Source organism: Acipenser ruthenus, chromosome 12 (genome assembly GCF_902713425.1).
Source record: "Acipenser ruthenus chromosome 12, fAciRut3.2 maternal haplotype, whole genome shotgun sequence".
Classification (NCBI taxonomy): Eukaryota; Metazoa; Chordata; class Actinopteri; order Acipenseriformes; family Acipenseridae; genus Acipenser; species Acipenser ruthenus.
In genome coordinates this window covers 39,748,822-39,764,974 of record NC_081200.1, presented here as the reverse complement: position 1 = coordinate 39,764,974, position 16,153 = coordinate 39,748,822, and the positions used below count along the sequence as shown (strand labels likewise).

At 43.0% G+C, this 16,153-nt stretch overlaps 1 protein-coding gene across 2 annotated transcripts in view; it reads right to left on the bottom strand.

Annotated features, from left to right (window-relative positions):
- ipo13b (importin 13b) overlaps positions 1 to 16,153 on the bottom strand; it is a 44,901-nt gene that overhangs the window by 16,213 nt on the left and 12,535 nt on the right. For both annotated transcript variants that reach the window (XR_009330768.1, XM_059035114.1), the window contains exons 3-8: positions 7,527 to 7,667; positions 6,981 to 7,122; positions 3,734 to 3,900; positions 3,160 to 3,280; positions 1,819 to 1,966; positions 977 to 1,158 (exon numbers count right to left, since the gene is read on the bottom strand). Coding sequence is in view for 1 of the 2 variants with exons in the window: in XM_059035114.1 (XP_058891097.1) it covers positions 977 to 1,158; positions 1,819 to 1,966; positions 3,160 to 3,280; positions 3,734 to 3,900; positions 6,981 to 7,122; positions 7,527 to 7,667 (901 nt within the window). In the remaining variant the exon portion in view is untranslated. The remainder of the gene's footprint in view (positions 1 to 976; positions 1,159 to 1,818; positions 1,967 to 3,159; positions 3,281 to 3,733; positions 3,901 to 6,980; positions 7,123 to 7,526; positions 7,668 to 16,153) is intronic.

Genomic DNA, 16,153 nt, shown 5'->3' with positions numbered 1-16,153 from the left:
CTGTAAAAGAAAAGGTGGTATTTTACAGCACTGATCTGATTCTTCCAGGCTGTTTACATGTCTGGTTTTGCTTTGAACTTCTCTAGCAGGTTGTTTGAATAGCCTGAGCTGCACCACGGCTGCAGGTTCACTTTAAAAAAAAACAAAACAAAAAAAAAAACACAAAGAGTCACCTCGATCAGAGCAGACCAAAGCACAGCGGGTCACACGGAGGTCAGACCACATTCCCTGTAATGGCCAATTAAAAAAAGCAGCAGCCACTAATTAGGCAAGGTTTTCGAACTGAAATGCCTTCATCTATGAAACATGATTCCTCCAAAGGTGTTTCTGTTTTAATCTGTGACTGGGTGGACATAAACCCTGCCATCCAAATACAGATGAAACCCAAATAACAAGACAAGACCCCAATGGCTGCAGGACTTCAACGCTGCTCAACACACACACACACACAGTAAAACATCTGTGATCCAAACTAATTGGGATCAGGGGGATAATCACATTGTTAAGGTAATCCAATCACAAATGGGAATTATGTTCAATGACTTTCACTTATAAATACATACAGTAGCGCATTTTCTGTGAAAACAGGGCAGAAGAGCACAGAACACACAAGAAGACAGGTTACCGAAGGGCAGTCTGGATAATCAGGGTTTAATTGCATTGGCCAGTCTTGGTGTGTGTGTGTGAATCATGTGTACATGTAATTCACACTAATGTACCAATGCTCTTTAGCAGCTTAAACAACTTAAGCCTGCAGCCAGAACAATACAGTGTAGGTATCACTACCAGCCGTGCCCTTAGATAAATACCCGAAAACTCAGTTCTGATTGGCTTTGAGAACAATATTTTGACCCCCCCCCCCCACCAAAAAAAAAGAAGGATTAGCAGGAATTTAAAAATCCTGATTTGTATAGTTTCTAATATAAAATAAATCCCTAATGCCCGAGTCACTGTGCCGCGCCGCGCTTGCTCTCACCTGGGACACCGCGACGATGTTGGCTGCGTAGGGCGGCAGGTCGTACTTGCACTCTCGACAGATCTTCTTGAGTGTGGACACACTGGAGATGGAGAGCTCCGGGTTACCCAGCGCATGCAGCACCAGCGGCAGGACGTTGTTGATCATGACAGGGTGGTCTGCCAGCCACTCCGCCAGGGCCCCTGAGATGAGAGGGAGGAGGAGCTTTATTGGGTTAAGCACATTTAGAAACAGCATATACTGTAAGTGCTACTTCCTGTGCAGCATGTCCTGTGACCCCCCCTAAGCATCACACTGACTGCATGTGAACCTGTGTCGTGGCTGGATAATCCAAAACCAGAAAAGTAAGGAAATATGTACATAGACTCTTGCTAGTCCAAACTGCGCTGCTGTCATAATGAAAATCATGCTAAAAGCAGCTGTATAGAAACCAGACTTCATCATGACAATTCTATGAGAATCATGTAAACATTTACTGCTGTATCTGTATTTTTTTATTTAAAGGGTTACTAACATCTTCTGATAAATATTGATATATAGTAAAAGAATTAAAAAAAGACTAGATAAGGCATTTCAGCATGGACAGATACTGATCAGCTCTCTGAACAAATCCCTGAGAGTGAGAGTCTACTGTACTGCAGAACAGAAATCAATGCCACATAGGAATGCTGCAATGCCAGCGAGGGCCGCAGTGCAGTGCAGTAATTGCAGTACAGTAACAGTGCAGTGCAGTTCAGTAATAATGCAATGCAGTGCAGTAAGTGTGCAGTACAGTAACAGTGCAGTACAGTAACAGTGCAGTACTGCGCACACCCATCCTCTGGCAGCAGGCAGGCTCGTACCAATGGTGAACATGACGGTGTCTGCCAGCTGCACGTTGTTGATGTTGATCCTGGGGATGAGCCCGATGAGGCCGGGGATGACGTCAGAGTAGTTCACATCGATGGTCTCTGCGATGGACTGGAAGCCGTACAGGAGGGCCTCTGTGTGCTAGGGGACAGCAAGAAAGACAGGAGTCAGGGCTCAGAGCCGGGTGACCTGCAATCACCCCTTCGTCGAGATTACAGAAGAGCGTGACCGAAAGAGATTCAGAGGAGACGATAGGTACAGGAGAAATTCCATTTCCATTTCCAATTCCTTTTTAAAATCAATTCACAATTCCAATTCCTCTGAGGGACTTGGGATTGATTTAAAAAGGGAATGGGAATTAGGAACAGATTTTAAAAAAGAAATTGGAATTGAAGAAAAGGTACACCTCTGATTGTAATCAGGCTACTGATCTTGTGATGACTATGCATGTGTCTGGATTGCATTTCCTCTTTAAGAAACTCACCACAATAACAGCATACAGCAATGGCTTCGTACTGTTAGCAAAAGAGCCCATTAAAAAAAAAGTGCCATTAGTTATCCCTAATATTCACTGTCAGTGCATCACTTATTATACACTACTGCTTTCACCAACTCTCAGGATCTCTTCTCCGGGACTGGAGTTAATTTTTTTCCCATGAGAAGAATAAATAGCTGACGGTGTGTATTATTTCCCCACACCTCACTGATAGATACACCACTCTCATTCAGAGATGAACATCACATGTCTGTTAAAGGCTCATAAATCAAAGGACCTAGGGGCCACGGAGTATCTCTGAAGCCATCATGTCCCGGGCAGCGTGATGAATGAGCGCGGTGCACCTTCACGCGCTGCCTGAGCAGCAATGATGAGGCCCCAGTGGCAGCAGATCTGAGAGGAGGCTGCGCTTCTGGCTGCTCTCAGACTCAAACAAGGTGCCTCCATTCACTTTCTAGCTGCTGTCAGCAATGCATTTATCTGATCCGCTTCTGCACCTCAGCGATGATGGGTTTGTAGTCCTCAGCAGATCTTACAGATTCTAAAGGGAACCTGGAAGCACTGCTTTAAATACTCTACACATTCAGAGAATCCCAGGTGACTGTAGTAGTGGCCCCACTGCTGACAAACATACTGTTAAGGTATTGCAAATACATACTAATTGCATCAGCTGCTTCTTGCAGTTGCCTACCTATTAGTTACCTACCTAAAATCCACAATTTACGGATCCAGAAACGAGCCAGAATCACATATTACAAATGCAGAACACAGGCAATCAATTTAGTGTTCAAATGATGTATCGACGAGACAGACCTCTCTTCTGCTGTGCAGTGCATACCTGCCAGGACGCGGGCTGCTCCGTGCTGGTCAGGAGGCGTCCCAGTTTGTCATAAAGGTTACTCAGCAGCTCTGCTCCCAGCATCTCGTACACATACATGAGTGTGTCGGAGATATCAACCCTGCGATGAATCCACACAAGCCAGGATCAGTGCCACACCAAAAACTACACACAGCACTGCAAAACAACAAAACAGCTGCAACACACAATAACTCTGTGTGATCAAAGTTACATTTCAGTATTGCTGTTGTTGAGATTTTTAAAAAATGTACACAAAAAGTTTAAAAGATTAAACACATTTTGGATATTGTGTTATTATGCTCACAGATCTATTGAAAGGTTGCAAGTGGTTGTTTTCTGGGTTTTGGGGGACACCTTGGTTAAAAAAAAACTGCAATTGTGCCTCTTCTGCGCTCTCTATATAGACACTGTGTGTGTGTGTGTGTGTACTGTATGCCTGTGTTTTACTGTATGCCTGTGTGTACTGTATGCCTGTGTGTGTACTGTATGCCTGTATGTGTACTGTATGCCTGTGTGTGTACTGTATGCCTCTGTGTGTACCGTATGCCTGTACCTGTAAATCCTGAACTGCTCCTTCTCGTCGGAGGACCAGGAGCTGTACTCCTCATCGGAAGGGAACTGCGCCTTGTGCAGCAGCACATCCACCAGCTGGAAGTAGACAGGCCGGTACACCTGCATGTAAACCACTTGCTTGTTGGCCTCGAAAGACATGATGTCATCCTGGAAAACACAACACAGGCCACGCTCAGCCTTTACTGCAGTGCTCTCAGGATGGAGGGCAGGCACAGTACAGCGCTGGACTCCCTGTTCAGAGTGGAGACGCCACACTCTTCACCCAGCACCACAGAGGAGCTTCAGAACTGTGACTCCACACCCTCACAGCCACGCACACATGCACACATGCACGCACGCACCCTCACAGCCCGAGATCAGGGATCCCACAGCTGCCTCATCAATGAAGCTGCAATGAGAGCAGTTCACAGTACAATACAATATGCACGTCGCAATACAATCTATATCAAGGTCCTAATGAACTCATTCGAACAATCAGCAATAAGATAACATTATCATTAACGACAGACTTTGCTTGTTAAGACTTCCTTTACGTAGCAGCTGCATACAGCCATTCCAGGGTTATAATGGGTGTTTACAATATAAACCTGAGTTTGTTATTATCTACACATGGTTGCTAAAGCCTGGAATAGATCCAACTGCTACTCAATGGGAGTCTTATTACCATCTCTGAGGACTGCACTGCATTGCGTTTCTGTGATGGTATCGTCTCAGTAGCTGCTGAGAAAGGCACTGTAGACCAGGTGGTTGTTAAACTGTTGCATATCCTGGTGTTGAGAAATAATCAATCTATTTGTGAATTAATGTTGCTAACCCTTCAACATCCAGTCTTTTCTGACCAGTCAATGGCATTCTGAATCGGCTGCAACACAAATACTGAAAGCGTTTTTAAAATTGCTAATGTGAAAGGGTGAGTGGTCTTTGATGTGTGCTCGAAAGAAAAAGCAATTAAGAAGCATGTTTTTTTTCAAGGGCTTCTCTCCCCAGCTGAAGCTGCTGTGTCTGGCTGTGAAGATGAGATCACAGGGCTGAGTTTGATTACAGACCCTGTGCCATGCCCTGCAAGGAGTCTGGACACAGCTGCTCCTTGTTGGTCAGTGCTGGACCAGACATTCAGTACACCATGGTACCATTGTTAAACAGGATGGACAGAACAACAACTGTGAGGCACGCCCATGGTCTGACACACGCACACACGCACACGCACACACACACACACACACGCATGCATTCACGCACGCACGCACGCACCCACACACACACACACACAGACACTGCCGCCCCCTCATCTCATCATCCCATTTCCGCCATTTGCGCCAGTGAACACCAATAAATATTTCATCCCTTCTTGAACAGGAAAGTTTCATCGTCATTCATGTTCTGAAAATCCATGGTCTGGCCAGGAAAATGCGTACGATGGTTTGGCCTTGATGTCGTACACCACGCATGGTCTTGCAATGCTTAACCATAGTATATCATTATAGATTACGTTAACAGTTATTGTGGGGTTAACCTGTAGCCTCACAATGATTGAGGAAGGCGTGAACATGTCAGAAGCTTCATGAACTGAGCTTCCTCTCAGCAAACACACTACCCTGGGACTGCACTACAGCACGCCGGCGTGCTCAGCAACCACTTACAGGAGGGAGAGGATTTATTCAAGCACACAGGACATACTTCCATTAAAAAAAAAGAAAGAAACATTCCATTAATGGTTTCTTACTGAATGAATGATTTATATTATTCGAAGGTGCTGCTTTTATCTTAAAGGTATACAGTTCACCTACAGTAGCACGGACTACAATGACCTGGATGCTTGTGGAGTAAAAATAAAAAAATAAATAAAAAGGATTAAAATAAGCAAAAATCTTAGTTTAATTCTTCTTTTTCTTCTTCTCCTTCACAAAATGCCTCACATTTTTATAATTTAAACTGTTTTTACAGCATACTGAAGACCTCTTCAAATCATCAATTTAGTTAAGATCTATATTCTTCGAAAGCAGAAATGATATGACTATAGGTATACAAACAATGTTGCAATGGATAGACTGGTGTAATATTGCAATATTGTACAGTATCCTATGTGTGTGAGTGTGTATGTGTATATATATATATATAAATTGGTACACTGCTATACCCACACACAGAGAGAGAGAGAGAGAGAGAAAGAGAGAGAGAGAGAGAGAGAGAGAGAGAAAGAGAAAGAGAAAGAGAGAGACACACAGACACAAACACATGAACACAAACTAATTTCATTATTCCATTCCTCTGCAGCAAGCACCAATTCACAGCTCCAGAGGAAGAGGGGGTGGGCTCATATTGGAAATGAAATGAACAAGCAGGAGAGAAATTGAAATATAAAAACAAAACTCATTTTCCTACCCCACCCCCACCACACACAGCATTGAAAAGCTCTTAATTGTCTAAATCTCTTAATAACAGAATAAAATTGCCATCGCTTGATATACCAGGAAACAAAAAGGAAGCAAAACTGCAGAGACGCGTCTCTGAAGATTCTCCGTCATTAATAATGCAAGCTCTAGAACTCCAGCCATTAACATAAATATCGGAACCCTGGAAATGTCAGGTAGAATTATAGCGATGTAGTGTTATTTAATTAATTTTGTTTTTTGCATTCATGCCTTTATATGAACACTGCACAGCTACACCAAGCTGAATTCATTATAAAGACCCTCCATGCTAGAAACAGCACAGACCTTTTTCGATATGCTCATTTAGAGCCTGTGAGATACCCGGGCAGATTTCATCAAGTCCATATTACTGTGCTGTCTCTTCGAGACTCGAGTCTGGAGACTAACTGACTGACTGGCTGGCTGGCTGACTCACTCACTCAGGTAGGCAATGAGAAAATCGCTGTGCTGCTAGATCGAAGAGGAACAGCCATCTCTATTAAACATCATTTCTATTTCAGAGTAGAAGATAAACAACAGCGGGAGGAGCAGCAGTTTAATCCCCTAGCCTTGCCTTCCTTCAGGCTTGGATTGGAATCCTGCTCGAGACACAAATGAGGCCAATGTATAAACTTACAATAATAGGAACAATAAAAACTGCCAGTGAAAATCGCACAACAGCATATTAAAGCAGCAGTTTATTCTAGCACCTGATCAGTTGACTAAATTGCAGTTCAAATTTCACTTGCAAGCAGTCTAACATATGTTCATAGCTACATCTATATATATGAGAGTGTCCCACAGCCTTGCTCCTACCTGCAGAGAGTACCAGAAGGTGAGTGTGAGGGAGCTGGTGGTCTCGTTGACAGGGTAATGTCCCGGGATGCCTGTGCAGAACATGATCATGTTGACGAGCGCCAGGAAGCTCTGCCAGTGGTCCACCTGCTCCAGCAGCGCTCTGCAACACAAAGACGGACAGACAGGGTGAGGCAGAGCAGGGTAAATCAACACCAGCACTCAGTACAGCCATGCAAGGTCTAAGCTACCAATAACATGAGGCAAAACTGCTCAGAATACTGCAGAGATGGGCTTTAAAACAGAGGCTTTGCTACTGCTTTGATTGATAATACGTTGTGCATATTTATTAAATGACAAATAATTTACTTAAAAAAAAAAAAACCCTCTGTACTCATCCACTGCTATTAAACATAAAAAAGTGTTTTCTATGCACGGGTTGACAACTACATTATACACATGATAAGATGCACTGAAATTTTGACAAACTCTGAACGACGATTGTCCGATTTCTCATACTTTACAGTCCAGGATTAATAATCTCCATTACAAAGAGGGAAGCGCTACCTGGAGTGGTTCTCCCCGAGCGCCACAGCGATGCGGCAGATCCCGTGCGAGGTCTCCATGTCTCCGCTCTGCACCGCCTGCCGGAGCTGCTCCTGGAGCTGCAGGACCTGCGGGATCAGCTTGAGAAGAGTGTTCACATACCTGCCAAGAGGGGGCGACAGAACAGGGCATTACTGGACAATCACAGGGCTCTGCTTTAACGAAAAACCCTTTTAAAACAATGCCATTTCCTCTACACAGATCCTCTGGATCCTAGTCACAAAAGAGGGTTAGGAGTTTATTTTATTTATTCTCATTTCTCATAGCAATGTTTAACCTGCAGAGGGGGGTTTAGCTTTGTTTTCATTGCAAGCCGCTTCATCTCATTTGATCCCACTTCAAAGACATTATTAGTTGCTAAGAGTAATGTGATGTTGCTGATTGAGTAGTTTGCAGATTTATTTCACACAACACATTGCATGGTGCTGCTGCCACTGTGCTTAAAATAGACCAGCCCTGTAGGATATCATTAGCATGCAATGTGTTGGGCAAGTAAAGCTAAACTACAGACAGGACAGGACAGTGTAGAGCAGAGACTACAGTCTACAAACAGAGACTCAGTAGAAATACAGTCAATTACCCGTCAATAATATCAGCCTAAAAATACAGTATAGAGACGTCCTCAGAGACTGCACTCTTACTCTTCTGGGGCTTCTGTTGTGCTGCGATTATAAAAAACTTGCTCTGACTAGACCCCATAAACACTGCTGCTGTAGGCTTGAGATGACTAGACACACGAGAGTTCAAGTCCCAGGGATGCTGTTTACACCCCTTACAGGAATCTGGTCATTGAAGATCAAATGCTTTTCACTCATTTCTTGAATGACCTGGAAAACGATCCCACACGTCCATTTACTGCATGCCTTCTGGTCCTTCTCTCTCTCTGTGCAGGAGTTTGAAAGAGTTACCCTTCTCTACCCTTGACATGCACAGCTGTGTTTTTCAGGCTGGTTAGTCCCTACCTGTGACTTCAGATGTGCACAATGCCTCAATCTGGGCTGGCCAGTCACGTGGCCTAAATGTTACTGAGCAGCTGTTGGGTGAGAGGGTGTCAAGGAGATGATCTCCCATCCATGAATGACACAAGGACCTCACACTCTCAAAACAACACTGTCTTGTGGAGATTGAGAACACAGTGTAGTAACTGCCATGGCTTTAGTTTCCCTCGCTATTCCAGACCATGTTAGCCGCTGTCATAGGCACATTCTGGTCTCTGGGGCACAAAGCGAGTTTCATTTCTAATTTCTCCCTTCTCTTCATAGTGAGAAAGACAGCCCGTATACTTTATAAAGGTTTACCATGTTAAATCTGCATGGCCATTTTGCAGTTTTTTCCCATGGTTATACTACATATTAACCATAGCGAACAATGCTTTGCCATTCCCCTCTGGGATTTACAATGCTTGCCTATACTTTACCATGCTTTCACTATGCTTTTGTTACACTTTGCTATGATATAGGAAACTTTGCTTTGCTTTTGGAAGGGATGACACTTCCATGCAGTTGTAATGGCCAGGGACCCCCACTCTAAAGACAGCTGCCCCCCACTCTACCTGGAAGGACTGAAGTCCACTGAATTGAATGAAGTGACTGCAGTGAGGATCTGAAGGGTGTGCGATTGAATTTCCCTGGGGTCGCTCTCCATGCTAATGCACGCCACAGAGGGAAAGAGCAGGTTTCAAACAAGCAACAATCTTCTGGATAATGGAAATGAGACTGGATTGTAATACAGGCACCGCGTTGTCATGGCGATCAGTGTTAAACAGGCGCAGAACGGCGTGATTTGTTACAAAGCTAAGGGTTCTTAATTGAAGAGAGTTTCAAGGTGATGGAACACAGGTACCGAGGAAAGGTTTATTTCATTAGCGCTAATAATCAGGCTCCGCTCAAGAGGTTCTCCAAGACAACCATTTCTGTCTTGTCAGCTCATCAGTGGCAAGAAATGAAATTTGAAAGCATCATCTCTAGTGCTCATACAGTACCATAATGATAGTGCTGCACCATAATCATAGTCGAATATGAACTGCGAGGATCAAGGGCAAAAAGCAGCTGTTAATAGTTCAAACGTTAGCCAAGCATTAAACATTTTGAATTTTTAACCCGCTGTCAAATACGCAGGCCAAATATAGGCGCTAGCTTTTGTGCACAGTGTACTGTAAGCCAATTTACTTTGGATTCAGTTTCTTCACAGTCTTTTCAATATGTAATTAAAATTCTACAATCATGTGATCTTATAAACAAACACTGTACATGGTGCAGTAATTTATAAAATAGAGAAGGAGGGCTGGTAAAAAGGTGAGTGTAACACCACTGAACAGCTGCCATGAGACTTGGATGAAGGCAGGCAGGCACCTGAACCCAACAGCCTGTGAATTATGAAATCATACTGGCAAGCGAGAAGCAGTTCAGATTTATGTAAAGCAGGGGCCCTCAGGGGCTTCGTGAGATGAATAGGTTATCAACATCTCTTTTTGAACCTCTGCCCCCATACATGTCTGTACTTTGCACCGCGATGTAGAACACCAGTGATATCCCTTTCTTTTCTAAATCAGGTTTACATCAGAAGGTATTAAAATCATGCACGCCCCCGCCCCCACCCCCCCTTCAGCGCTCTGCAGAAATCAAAGCTGTCATTTTCGGGTACAAAATAAATGAAGAGATTTAATTAAATGCACGCTGTGGAAGATGCTCGGTAATGATGTTACAGCACACTAAAATTAGACAGCCAGTCATTTTCTTTCAGCTAACAAGTAACTAATAAGAACTGCTGTGGAGTAAAAACACTTCCAATGAATATTATATTAATCCGCACTCATACAGAGGGTCTCGTAATTATCCCACAGCACCCGAAACATGTCAAATATTCAGAGAAACATCAATTGTACCCAAATCCAAAGGGTATAAAACAGGCTGTGTATGACAGGGTTTGATTGGCATTGGTGCAAAATCAAGGCAGTTCCCCATCGAGTTCACTGTGTAGTGAAGCAACGTAGCACTGGTAATACTATGGGGCTACCGAGCTAGATTATATGCATTGTACTTGTATACCACCTGGCCAGTATAGGAACACCCATAAGGCACAGCAACGAGAAGCCCAGAGGGAAGCTGTACTCCACATGAGACAGTCGTTCTAGTATTTCACTACAAAGCAGCAGTTGCCGTAGTGTCAGATGTAGCAGCACCATCTTACATAAATGCAGACTCTACAGCAGGGGTTTCCAATCCCGGTCGTGGAGAGCTACGGGGTCTGCTGGTTTAACTTTCAACCGAGTTCTCAGTTACTTCATTAACAGATGAACACATGTTCCAGATCTTTAGCCACTGATGATGTAAAGACACATATGAAACCTGCTGGAGAGGGGCTCTCCAGGACCAGGGTTGGAGAGCACTGCTACACCATTTAGGATGTACAATTTTAAAACCCCAGAATGTGGTCTCCCTTGCACTGGAAGGTCCTTATACCGAGGTGCTGCCACAGTGGCTTTAATTGCGCTGGCTGCTGTGTGAAACGAACAAAGACTGAGCAGATGATGAGTATTGCACACACAATACGGAAGGTGAATTACTATTTCTAATCTGTATTACAGTGGCCTGCCTACTCCAACAGCCGACATGTAGTCTACACAAAGAGTACAATGCATTTCCAAATGATGCACATTCATCCCATAAAAGCTTTTTACAGCTCCCCGGCAATCTGAACTGTCAGTTACAATGTACTTCCAGTTTGCAGAACAGAGACACTAATCCAGGCATTTCTCTTCTTGACGTACAGCAGCAGGGAATTAAACTGGTGTTTATGTTTTTAGTAAAGCTTCAAAATGAGTCTTAAGCTTTGAACTGCCCATTTATTCCAGGCGTTTTTTTCTTCCTCCAAAGTGAGATCTGACCTTTCAGACAGGGTGGTGGTTAGCGGTACACTCTTGACTCCCTGGGCGGGTGTTTGAACTGTGTCTTATCCATCCCGGCAGCTTCTAACAGAACTCGGAAAACGATTCCTTCCAGCCGTTTCTATGTATTGATTCCAATATTCAAAGGCTACACACAGATAGCTTAAATATTTAATCGTAGACACAACAAACATGGCACCGAGTTACAAACAGAAATCAGATAATGATCGGTTACCTAATGTTCTGGGAGATAGCTCAATTGCGCAGACGGTCTGTTGTCAGGAGAGGATTCAGGTAGCTTTTTCTCACTAGCACTAATGAGTGCCTGTCTTATATATCTTACCTAACTGTGTGTGTGCAAAGCTGAACTTTGTGAACTCTGCTTACACTCTGTTTTCCTAACAATATCTACACACTATGCATTACTTGGCATGAGTTACAATGTTGTTCCACACACACAAGATCAAAATGTACCCCCGTTTATCAATTCCTTGTCTTGAGGAGTAAATCATCTCTCTGCAGCTGTGCTCAGGACTGTGTTCTCTTCTCAAGAATGCTCACAATGTTTGTTTAACCTTCGTTGACCCCTACAGTCACCTAATATGAAAACCCACCAAAGCCTCGATTGTTTCAGGTGAACCTCCCCCCCGTTTTAAAAACATAGAGTGGCTTCACTCTGAAGTCTTGAAATTTGGCAGTAAAATATTTCTCACGACTGACTTTAATCATCCATAACTTCAAAAACTGGCAATCAGAGTTTCAAGGTAAAACTACAATAAAGTCAAGTAGACAAACGTTTCAGCCAGAGTCTTCAGAAGAACGTTCTTATCCTGGCATTGAAACACTTCCTGATTTTCCTGCAGGTTTTAGGATCAAGTTGGGAACCCATCACCAGGAGGATCGCCAAGTATTCACACAAATCTGTCTTGTTCACCCTTCCCAGTATTCCCATAGGAACAGCGCGCCTTCTCAGTTACAGATGGTGTGAAGGGTAATTTCAGTTCACTTCAGTTAAATCTGCCTGGAGCCAGAAGGTGCTTTTGCAAGCTGTGTAAAGCTGTTAAAACGCTGACTTCCAATCTAAATAGGCACTGTCCCAGTCATGGTTGTTAGGTATCTGGATAAACAGAGGTTATTGCCTTAAGTCTCGTGTTCTGTCACATTTGTGCCACCAGTTAAGAAGAAGGAGCAAATATCACAGAGTTGAGTGAAGTTATTAAAAGGTCATTGCTCAGGAGTGGCATAAAAACTGATGGATTCCTGGCAGCAATCTATTTCTGCCACATGGTTTTAGTTCTGTGAAAATGTTTTATTGCACAATGTATTATGCATAAAAGGTCTATTTTTTTCATGTACAATAAAACAGATCATGAATATTTATTTCCCCAAACGGTACAACCAGGCAAAAGCATTCTTGAAAGCCCTCAAATTCAATTCCTCAATTGTTAAATTTCACATCTTGCACCTTCAATGGGTGATTTTCTCCTTTCCCAAAAACAAGAACGATGACAATGAGTCGAGTAAGCTTTCTGAATCTCCTCCCCCCGGGGGGTGTTATAATGAAGAGCATTGCCACTGCAGCTTTCAATCCACTATGGAACCAAATACAACAGCCTTGCATCTGTGGGGGTGATTTACCAGAGATTTGACAGGAGTGTGATGATTCTACTATCGCTCGCGTAAAAACACACACACACACAGATATATTAAGACAGTCAGCCAAAACTCATTAGGTTTCTATTTCTGGATACCAAGTAGTCACAAGGTGAGTGTTTTGCAATGCTGAGGATTTCATGCAACTGGGAAGCAATGGCCGCTTACAACAGCTCAGAAAATATCCCCTTCACTGTGAATCTGAGGATTTAGAAGCTTAAAGTTTTAAATCCATTTGTAGAATCTAAAAGTCTATCTCGTTATAATCATTCTGTGTTTTTTGAAGTACAGGGTGTGGCAACTTTATCAGAAAGGTGTTCCTAACAGGAGTGACCATGCCCTCAGTATAGGGCCACCCTGTATTCATGACCCACAGTTAAAAGGCCATGCTATTTATGTTGGGCCAATAATACCGCTTTATAACGGGAGAGCACTGCTCCTGTCTACTCAGCTTGCTCACGGCCTGGGTTATTGTGTGCACAACGATCTGTCACTAGATTTCTCTGACCATGTACAGTAAGAAGGAGCATACTTGTACCGCTTCCACAATGCAGAATACTCTGAGCATGCAAGCATGGAAAATAGACTCCACATGCAAATCATAAAGGGGACTTCCTGTGACCCTGCAAACAAACCGTGTATCATTTGGAGATCTTTAACAAGCCACCCTAAGAGGGATTTATCCAAATATCATTCTGCTTCAGTAAACCTGTAATGTCTGAAGGGTGTTCGGGCTGGGGAATGTTGTCTGTAGAGAAATACCTTGATTCAAATGCCTTACAAACAGGAGTCCCCGAGTGGCTCATCTGGTAGAAACGCAGCCTCGTGGTGCGCAGGGCGAGTCATACAGCGCAGGTTTGCGTCCTGGCTGTGCAAAGTGGGGAGGTAAAACCAGCAAGGACTGCTTCTCCTCATCGCTCAGTGAACCCTGTCCTTCAGAGGTCGGTAGCTCGCTGACATCCGCTCTGGAGTTCCTGGGTGAAAAAGGAAGCTGGCTTGGTCGTGGGATCATAGGACACCCACTGAATCTTCGGGTCTCCCGAGCCATGTGGAGAATTGCAGCGGTGAGGAGAAAAGCGATTGGGGCATTCCAAATTGGGAAAAATTACAAATTTCAAAATAAATAAATAAAAAGCCTTGTAAATAAAGCACATTATTATTACTTTATTATTACTATTATTATTAGCAGAGTGAACAGCTCTTTAATATACAATTACCGACACACTGCAAAGAGGTAAACGCTGCATGCAAGAAAATCAGAACGCAATTCACCGATAGCACTGCATCCTGATATGTACAGGCTTACACTATTCAGCAATACCACTGACACAGAATCCACCCACCATGCCAGCTATTAAACACACACTCTCGCACTGGGAGGAAGGCCGTGTAAAAACTAGTCGCTAGGCAACAGAATACGACTAGTCCAATCACATCCTAGCATGCCGATTATTGTTACTGTACCTTAAACACATCAGGGCCCGGATACAATTTTAACTGGCCCAATAATAAATACAAAACTCTGTCACGCTGCTCGGCAAGTTAATAGCTGAGTAATTTATTAGGTTGTGTGTTAGCGCCATTCAAAAATAAAATACACATTCGTATGGGTCATTTGTTTAACCATTCTGATTATGTGTATACCATATGTTTAAATGGTAATAGCTGATCTGTTTTTTAAATCTGGCTTTTTGTACATTTAACATGTTTTGACTAGATGACAATATAAAAATAAAGTAATGAGTTATCATCTGCAATAAATTGACCCGATGTTTAATTTTTAAAACTATCATTGTGTTATTTTATACACTTAATTTTTGGCTTCTGAGTTGCTATGTCCCGTTTTTCACCGTGGAAATCCGGTAATCCTGAACTACATGGACAGTGAACTGGACAAAACTCACAAAATAGTGAAATACATTCACAAGTAGTCTTTTCTCAAATTACTTTGTTTAATACCGACATTAGGAGAACCGTGCAGAATTGCGCAAACTGCATTCTCCTACTGTAGGCATTCATTCAAGACATGTACTCATTAAATTAGCGAAGTGCTCCCCAGTGCATTCTTCCACAGCAATATGTAAGAATCTAAAACATGTTATATTAAATCTGGAGCAATACATCAATAGCTGCCATCTTTCACGATGCCTTTCAGGATATTACAGACATCTGGTTCACACCATATAACGAGCTGAGTGCACTTGCAAACTGCATTGTGAACACAAACGGACCTCAGTCCTGAAAAAAACCGAAAGGGGTAAAAAAAAAATGACTGTTTTTTATTTCCGTATGTTTAGTAATGTGTACGGTAACCAAAGAGAGCCCACGTCTCAAATAAAAAAGTGGCTAAGCCTTTGAATATATGCTATTGTATTATTTCAGCCATTTAACATGCACACATTGGCATGCTTGTCAGAAAATGAAAACGCTGTATTCAAGATTTGAAAATGCATGTGTACAAATGACACTCGTTTTTTACAAGCAAACCCGCAACCGAGCTGTTACCATGGTATCAGCAACGCTAAAAGGTTAACGGATTTATACTAATCCTAATAAACACTTTTCAAACAATAATCACAATAAAAATAATCGTTCTCAGAGCGTTGTCGCTTGTAGCCTCTCCCAAGTCCGCACCAATCTTACTGCTGATACGAACGAGCCCTGTAAAGATTGGGAACGGCATTTCTGACCCGAACCCATTGTATCTCAAATCTGTGATGTCACAGCGCGGAGTGGTCCGGACCACAGGTCACAGAATGCTAAACCCCTTCTCACAATTCGATCCCGTTGTCCAGCTTCCACGTGGCGTATCTGGGTATCCATCGGTGCATCTTTTTTTGCTGCAGTCACAGCAGCAGACAAACACCTGCTAACCTTGCAAACTATTACTGTGAGACTGGATATGAGGGCAACTAAATGTTGAATTCCCAACATAAAAGCTGCTGTTTTATCTGCAAGTCTGGGAAACTGACATTTGTTTAACTGGTATTATGAAGCCAGATTAAATCTTCCGTCCACTCCACTATATTTTCGTCTTTTTTTTCATAAC